The 9,533-nt window shown below is 38.5% G+C and overlaps 1 protein-coding gene across 1 annotated transcript in view; it reads left to right on the top strand.

Moving 5' to 3' along the window:
- Window positions 1-8,196, top strand: part of asic2 (acid-sensing (proton-gated) ion channel 2) — a 426,354-nt gene extending 418,158 nt beyond the window's left edge. The window contains exons 6-8 of the mRNA XM_042504354.1: window positions 6,055-6,208; window positions 7,170-7,261; window positions 8,141-8,196. Coding sequence (XP_042360288.1) covers window positions 6,055-6,208; window positions 7,170-7,261; window positions 8,141-8,196 — 302 coding nt within the window. The remainder of the gene's footprint in view (window positions 1-6,054; window positions 6,209-7,169; window positions 7,262-8,140) is intronic.
- The last annotated feature ends 1,337 nt before the right edge of the window (window positions 8,197-9,533 follow it).

Genomic DNA, 9,533 nt, shown 5'->3' on the forward strand with positions numbered 1-9,533 from the left:
GGTAATTTGAGTTAAAAAAAAATGTAGTAATGTATCGAGTGTGGGTGGGTTTTGTCTCTCTCAGAGCAGTCCAAAATTATATCTATTCTACAAAAGATATGTAATTAACCTTTAGATTAGGGCTGTGGAGGCAGAAATCATATCTGAAACTTTTAAGGTCAACTTTTTTAACTAGGATCCATGACGTAAGTGCAAAAATATTATAAATATATATACCCAGTTGGCAACTTAAGTGGTAGCAGTGGTAAGGCTTTATGATTTCAAAAAACACACTTTCAATGTAAAGCACTTTGAGTTTATGTGTAATTAAATGTGCTATATGAAGCAAATTGCCGTTGCCACTCAAGATTACTTCAATTTGCATAGTAAATAAAAGAAGAAATTCTAGCATTTTTAACCACTGTTAGCCACATTATTTCTCATAAAATCTACATTTTTGATCAATAAGAGTCAGTGACAACATAAATAATACATAAATAGTAAGTTGATTCCAAAGCATACAAAGTAATGTATGACCTTATCAACCTCTGCTGAGTTACAGCAACATCACTAAAACTTTCTCTCCTCCCACGCCTGTCTCACTGCTCTCTCCCACCCCAAGGAAAATTATTTCTGGAAAAATGGTTACGTGCAAAAAAAAGATATAAAACAGAAAAAACATGTAGCCAAGGGCAACTAAACTTTCAGGCAGTCAGCATCAAGGCCTGCAGGTTCCCACACCATAAGAGCCTTTGGTGTATTACAGCTATGTGCCATTAACGTGCACTCAATACAACAACAGGAGAGTGGAGAGTAGAAGGCTTTGGTGCTTATTCCAGACAGCTCTTTTCCTCTTGCTTCCCCGTAATTGGCTTCATTTTTTGAACAGTAAGGCTTTTACAATCCCACATGCACACACACACACACACACACACACACACACACACACACAGACTCAGTTTGGATCAGTGAATGCAAATTAATTCTTGTTTTAAACTCAGTTCCAATTTGCTATACCCACCAGAGAACATTTCACACAGCAAAGTTTGATTGGGTTTTTTTCTCTCTATAACTGTGTCTCTCAAGTTTTGGAGACGGCACTGAAAGTATTTTTGATGGGAGACAGCTGCAACTGTTGTCTGTGAACAACTTGCTTATCTGGTTGTTCGCTTTTTAGGAAACAGACAGCTTATAATCACACACCCAGACGGACAAACACAATTATTTCCAATTTTCTTTATAGCTGCTAAACAGAAGATTCAACCAGCCAAAACTATCCTATACTAGAAAAGCAAACTCAGTAGTGTGAAAATCGCTGCCAGGCGGTCGCTTCGGCTGGTAGCAGCCACTCGAGATGATTCTTGTAATTCCAGCAGACGTAGCGTAGTGTGTCCCAGAAGCTAATAAAAATCCACACTTGTCTATTTTTGACAGTGGCATCACATTGCACAAAGCACATCGGGTTCTCCAGCTAAGAGGAACTTCATGGAGGATGAATGTATTTTTAATATACAAAGCACTGCCACAAGTCCATGTATTCATAACTAAAGACTTTTAAAAGTATGGGCTTTGTCTATAGGCTAGAGCACAACAATGTATGAAATATCAACAATAAACACACTAAAATAGACCCAGAAAGAAACCATTTAACTACGTATCATCCTTACTTTTGGGAGAAGCACCAATATCAAGGAAAAATGACCAAATCAACAAGTCTACAAAATTAAGTAGGCAAAACACCTTGCTTCGTAAATGCTACCATTGTGATATGGTGCAGACACAGAACAAAGTGTGTTGCAGCTACTGCAGCCTGAATGCGGCGAAGTTGCTCCCTGTGGAATTATCCCTTGAAACCCCCCTACAGTCAAGATGGCAGCATATAAAAAAACAGCTGACATATTCAACTTGTACTATGCCTAACTTTAGTGGCTCACAACATATCAGGTATGGAATTATTCAGCAGATGCTCCAGTTCAAAATAAGACCAAAATTTTCTATGGAAGTCATTTTTGAGCCATAAAAAGGCCAAAGTTTGACCTGCAACAGACCTCAAGGTGCGTTGTCTCTGAACCAAGCTGATTCCTGAAAAACTTTCAACTTCTACCAGCTGGTTAAGAAGAGTGAAAAGTCAGCAGTCAGTGAGGGTATAAAACAGTCAATAAAACAGTCTTTCAACACCTGTGAATCACCGCAACCTCGGGAGATCCTTGAGCATTTGTCAGAAATGTGCACACAAAATATTTGACTGATAAGGGCTTTTCATGCTCTGCATTCCAAGTGCTGAAACAGGCAAGGATGTCTACTCATTGGTAGGTAAAAAACATAAAAAACATAGAGAGAAGAACATGTAAATGATTTTCAAGAATTATCTAAAAGAGTTTAAATTATCATCATCCCACAGTACCAAGTCGCTCACCGGCCCTCTCATACACTGACTGCTGTTTTTGGCCTCCTCCCCAGTCGTTCCAAAAAAACCTGATGAAAAAAAATCCTTACTAAGTTGTCTTAAGCCTTTTGGCAGTGATACTCAGCTTACGGCCCACGGGCCAAATCCGGTCCCTGATAAGGTGCCGAGTGGACCCCCAAAAACATTTTCTAATTCACAGTTAAAAAATAAAATGATTCACACTGGGAAATGTTTTTTGTATACATAAGGCTCCAGAGTGCATAAAACAACATCAAAATATAGCTTGTTTATCAAAGAAAGTGCTGGTTGAGAATCCCCCACATTCCCCTGACAGGGGTCCAGATTAAGCCCGTAATGTCCTAAAATCTTATAAATATCCTGAAATCTTTTAAATGTCCCCCAAATCCTAACAACATCCTGAAATAGTAAAGAATGTATGGTATGGTATGTTATTGTATGGTATGGTATGGTATGGTATGGTATCGTATCGTATACCAAGGAGAGTTTTGTACATCACACTCTTAACTCTTCTGGTTGCTGTGACCCATTGAGCTCACAATCCTTAACTTAAAACTTAAATATGGGTGCAATGGTATGTTGTCAGAATATACCCTAAAGTGATTTCTGCAATTTGATTGTGGCATTGTTTAACTTGACCGCCCAATAGGCGTGGTAGAAAAGCGCCGGCTTTGTCTATTTACTCTCTTCAAATGAACAGTGTGAAAATCCCCTGTTGATAGCATGGAAGATTAGTTGCGGGCAGACAGATACTCACACAAGCACGCACTCACACATGCACACACGACCAAACGCATGATCCCCTCCAGGCTTGATAAGTGGTTATATTAGCGGTCTTCCTTTCAGATAGATATGTATTTTATAGTTTTTATCAGTCGGTATTCCAGCGAGTAACATTTAGAAAATTATCAGGAAGACATATAAATTTGATCTTCTAGATTTAAATGTGTGTGAGAGAAAACAAGGGAGGACGGTGGACAAAGGTGAGAAGCTCAGAAAAAGAAATCAATAATTTGAATGCACGAGGCCTTGCTCCTGTGTATCCAGTAACGTCTCATTTGAATAAAAATAAGAGACCGCTGAGAAGCCATATTGAATTTCCTCTTGTAATTACGTGACTGTATGGCCTCGCTGGCTATTAGTGCGCTGTTGGGGGAGAGCTGCCTCGTGCTTTCTTGGCCACAGAGCTGTCTCAGTGAGAAATAAGCCTTGATACCATTAACTTCTCCATTCCATTCAAGGAATAAGGGGTAAATGTAAGTCCGGAGAGAGAAGCCTTTGGTAGTGAAAAAGGAGTCTGCAATCTCTGGTGAAATTTAAAGGGCTCTATTTAAACTTTGCAACTTCATAAATTCAGCTTAAGAAAGTGATTTGTGTGGAGTGTGAGCAGCCTCGTTGCCGGAGAAGCTTTTGATGGAGCTATATTTGAAAAGCCTGTGTCGCTTAACATTATCGTCACAGTGAGAGAGAGTTGGTGTTATGTAGGAGGCTGTGGGCTTAACACGAAATCATCCAGTGCATTTTTAGTTTCTTTTTTTTTTTCTCTCTGAGTCAAACTGCCAAAGCCGAGCCGTGAATACAGCCTGGCATTTCTGCATCAGGACTTTGTCTCTGTCAGGGTGAAGGCTGTTTTCACGGATGCTGCTTAAGGGCATGTTTGTGTTTGGCGCTTTACATTCTGTGACTTTGACAATGACATTGACTTATACTGTCGTTCCAGCTTTTATGGAGTAAACATCCACGCAACTCAAGGCATAGTATGAATGGGGCCATGTGTGCAATCGTGCATGGTTTTTGTTTGCATGTGTTTGGAGGGACAGTATGTGTGACCCCTGTTTTCAGTTTCATGGAAACAGGGGTCAGGTTACAAATTTAGGAATACGGAAGTAGATGCTTTTTCTTCTGACAGTCTGAAGATACACAAGCCTGACGCTCCGAGCACAAAGTTGCAGAAGCTTCAGGCCTGTACTTTGTTTTAATGTTTCTTTGGCTGTGAGAAAACACTGATGTACAGATTGTGCTAACACACCACAAAGATGCAACTAATTAAAACTAATTGGCTGTGGTGTGTATATGAACCATATCACAATTTACTGTCATATTATTTCAGGTTGTAGTTCATTGTAGTGTTGTTGGGATATAAATGGTAGAAACTTTTACAATTGCTTCACCATTTTTAGCCATGATTAATATTTCTATTACAGCTGCAAGTCATAATTATTTTTTAATCAGTTGTATTTTTATTTATTTATTTTTTAACTGAATGGCCATTTAGTCAGAAATGTCAGAATATAGGGGAAAAAATCCACTTTGCTTTCTTCTGCTTGCTTGTTTTGTCCAACTAGGAGTCCAAAACCCTGATCTATTTAATTTCCAATAATAGGGAAATCACAAATCAGTGAACATTTGTCATTTTTTTCCTCAAAAACATATTATCAGCTGTTAAAAAGGACAAATGTATTTTTTTAGAGACTAAAAACTGTTTTGACATGCTTAATGACTTTACAGTGATCTTAAATTATTTGATCCTATTCATGACCCAACAACAATATTTTAAAATAATGTAAAATTGTCATGTAGCTTTAACTTTACACCTGCTTTCTCTATCAAATTTGATCTTTGTTCATATCTTTTACTATATTTTGTGGTCTTAACAGTGCGCAGATTTTTTCATGAGGCATTAGACAACTCATTGTCATTTCAAGGTCCTTAAATACTGTCACTTGGCCATGCCCCTTGGTGCCTGATACTTACACACAAGGTACCCTTTTGCATCTTTATGAGGAACACTATGCTTTAAATTGCGTCCTATGTAAATAGTAAATGTAAAACCCATCCCAGGAGACAGATGGTCATGTCTTTTGAAACCAAAGGTCATTGTTCAGTTGTTTCAACTATCTGTGTGATGAAACGTGTGTAGGCCACTTGGCTACATTACATAGTTAACTTGTGTAACTGCGTAGGTTATGCAAAAAACTTGTTAACCTATATTAACCCAAATCATGGTCTTCCTTCCTAGATCTAACCAAGTAGTTTTGGTTCCTAAACCTAACCGGGAATTTATTTTTGAAAGACACTTTGTGTATAATTTCTGAAAACACTGTATGCATGTAACAAGCAATGACGCATCCAAAACTGATGCTATAGAGGTACCTAGAGCGTCATAGTTTGACGCATAGGGCCATTGACCAAGCTGTTGTGTTTGACGAGGAGACTGTTTTTATTAGAATATTTATTAGAATCATCCCCACATGAATCACATACTGGGATCGACGATTGTTGAGGAAGGCAAAATGATCCTGTTTTAATCCCCCTTTTAGAAACAAACAAATCACCAACTCTTTCTGTACAGAAGTTCAGCAAATAAAAGGGAAGACTTTAGTCTAATAGAATATGACATAGGGATAAAGATCTTAATCGAACTGGCAAAATGGATTGCAATCATACTGTTAGCCAGAAGTTTTCTGTATTCAAAGAGGAAGTCTTAGTATGTCCCAGAAAATGTAAGGAAAAGTCTCACTTTGTGTCTAAAAGAGCATTTTTCCTTGTGTTCATCAACCTCAACCCATCCCGCCACATTTCAATCCACCCCCCTTGCCCCCTCGATTTTTACGCCTCTCTCCTCCCCATCGCCCCCATCCTGCATAAAGCTAAATTGTCGGCTGTGGAGAGCAGTAACTGCATGTGCAGGACGCCGTGCAACATGACCCGCTACAACAAGGAGCTATCCATGGTCAAAATCCCCAGCAAGACATCAGCCCGCTACCTGCAGAAGAAGTTCAACAAGTCAGAGAAGTACATCACGTAAGTAGCCACCAAATTATGCTCTGGTACTGCTTGTAATGTTAGGATGATAATTTAAATTCCTGAAGTGCTAATGGCTTAGAATTATTATAGAAATATCTGTGAATAAATTTTCTCTAAACCTGCTCATTGAACCAATCAATGGGGCACATTTCTAAAACTTTCGCGCACAGATTTAAACTTCATTAATAGCTTTTGTGTTTATTTAATGGTTGAATCTTTTGCAGAATGATTGATGATAGAAATGAGCAGTAGGAACCACTTGTAACTGATTCGCACTGATCCTTAATGTGATTTGTCCTTTGCTGAAGGCCATTAAATAAAAATAAAACAAAACTGATGGTGACAAAATACCAAAAAGATATTTAGCTCCTTTATTTCTTCGTGTTAATGACAAACCATTCGTAGTTGTTTTTTTCCAATTTAAGAACAAAACTAATTCACAAGGGGTTAAGAACAAATTGTGAATCCGATGTAGTGTTTCAGACTTTTCAAAAACAAACAGGGAAATTTTAATCAGTGTGGCTCCAGTGCAGCTGATAACTTTGGAGGCATTTTTACTGCATTAATTCATAGTCAATACACCATGACGGCAAGCATTTACATTTACACCAACCCACAAGTTAGAGTCTCCACTGTACTTGATGTGGAGAAAAGCTGAGCACCCACAGAAAACACACATTAAAACGTAAAAACATACAAACTCACCACAGAGAGGACCCCAGGCTCTTTGCTGCCCACATCGTCTCCTATAGTCCTTTTTAATGAAGAATTTAAAGTACAGGAATCTCTGTGAGAAGCTGAGCCACTGAAGCACTCGTCTCCTCCTCCCACATGATGTTTGTGTCTCCCTGGTTGCTCAGCTCTGCAGGAAATGGATGACTTTCTAATTCTGCTGCTTGCCAATTGATCGCCTTTCATCGGGTTTATTAGTACTAATGCCCAATTTTGTCTTTTGCAGAGACAACATCTTGGTGTTGGACGTGTTCTTTGAGGCTTTGAACTATGAGACCATCGAGCAAAAGAAAGCTTACGAGGTGGCGGGCTTGTTGGGTGAGTTTTACTTAATGTTACCCTCATTTTACAAACCTAGATCCAGTCTATGTTAGACACAGTCATGCTGCTTTTCAAATTCTGATGAGAAATGGCCCACCCTGACTCATGGCAGCAGATTTAGATAAGATAATTTAAAGATACCTGATTGGATGGTCACGGCGTGCATGACAAGTCATCAACAAAATGTTGGCACTGTGAAATGTTGTGATTTCACTGGCAGGGAGATAAATTCCACAATTTTGTCAGTTCTTTATTGAAGTTACAGCATCTAAAAATAAAAATATTGCAATTAGCCTCTTCAGTGGCGCTGCCTGGGTGTGCCACAGCCATTCTGAAGGAATCGCTGCCCCCTTCATGACTTTCATTTGTGTAGTATGGGAAGCCTCTGTGTGGTGTTTTTTACACTGTAGTAATCTTGTTTTTGTAAATGTCTTACAATCAACCAACTCATTCAAATTTAAGCTGTATATTTGTCTTTTTAAGGAAAAGGATAAACAGCTCATTTGAAGAACAGTGACGTATATATACAGATACGTTAGCCATTAAAACAGCATTGTTGTTGAACTCAAAATGTTAAATGTCCAAGCATTAGTGTATGCACATTTCATGATTAGTAACGTTAATTGTAAAATATGGAACCAAAGTGCATCAGTATGTAATTCATTAACTCTTTAAATTGCATAGTTTTCAACTAGCCTTTATACTTAATCAGCAAAGTAGAATTTAAAATATTCAGTTATGTCTTTTGTTTCTGATGTGCCACCCATGATTTTCTCCTATGAAAAATTTTTGGGGGCACCACTGAGCCTCCCCACAAAAATCTCATTGCACTCTCTTGTTTTTATTCTTGACTGTGTTGCTTTCATTTTGTTTTAGTATTGACTAGTCCATTGAGAGCAGTAACCTTTTCAAATCCTCTGGGAATGAGGTAGATGTAGACCCCCAAAAATGGCAAATAACCATAGCCACATGTGATACATTCCAGGTTACTTGAGACCTTACACTTATTACTACCTGACTCTAAACTGACAGAAATAAGCAAGCGATCAAGTTTAGAATTGTTTCACTGGACCAGATTTGGGCTTTGTTGATTTCAAATGTATTTCATCAGGAAGTCCCTCTACTTCAACACAATCTCCAATGAAGAGTGAAACACAAGCCCTTTGTTACACAGAGATGGTGGTTTAGGGCTGCTAGACAATCCCTGCTTAACACTGCCTTCACATTTTTACACAGAATCAAACAACATCATGTGGCTCTATTGTGTGATTATAGATAGCATGCTGGCATAGCAGAATCAAAAGAGGCATGATGTGTAACACAGCAGTGTCGGCCTCCAGTGTGACATATAACATATGTCTCAACAGCTTCTTTATAAACAATAACAATAACATTACATGGCAATAAAAATCATTTAGTGTTTCTGTTATATGGCAGCTGATCTTGTACTCTGTTCAGAGAGTAAGAGTAACCTCATTCTTTTCTTAATTTACAACATTCACGCCGCTGTACTATTTATTTGAGTTGGCTGTTAACAACTCTTACCTGTTTTTTAAAATCTCCTGTGCTTTTACACCTGCTTTTCCAGCTCAAAGGAGAGACAACTCTGTCCCTCCATTCTGAGATTGCACCTTTTATACAGAACATTGACGCAGTATAACAGTGCAATATTCTCGCCATAAACAGGCAATGTATAAGGGGCTACTGTAAAGTAAAGCCGCAGTCAGTGCATGAACAACCAGATTTTTGGACCCTAAAACAGCCAAACAACTTATTAATTCCCAGCAGTCAACAGCTGTTTACAACCTGTGAAGCACGGTAGGGCTGTGAATGACAGCATTAGCATCTGGATATCAGTAAAATCACATGGCTAGAACCTCCCTCAACAGTGGATGAAACCACCATGTAAACAAAAACAAAACTTTGTTGAGGTTGGTTGATCTGCCACTATTGGTCTAATAATGCAGGCTTGGGTATACCCCTCCCTCACAGCTTTAAGTTATCTGTATAATTGTGACTGAAGAACATATATTTATGTGATATTTGTTGTATAGTCACATTGTTGTTATCCTATGGGCTACATGAACATCACTGATGTGAAAATTTAGTTATTATGGAAAGAAAATAAAACATTGGTTGATAAGTTGTTAATTAAAAGTACAAGCTTATTGCTACAGCAGGAGTGGCAAATGCAGAAAACATAACAGTGTGAAAACAGATACTGGGCTAGCCAGCAACTTTTCAAAGTGTCCAGCCACTGTCTGGAACA

Source organism: Plectropomus leopardus, chromosome 17, assembly GCF_008729295.1.
Source record: "Plectropomus leopardus isolate mb chromosome 17, YSFRI_Pleo_2.0, whole genome shotgun sequence".
In the NCBI taxonomy this organism is placed as follows: domain Eukaryota; kingdom Metazoa; phylum Chordata; class Actinopteri; order Perciformes; family Serranidae; genus Plectropomus; species Plectropomus leopardus.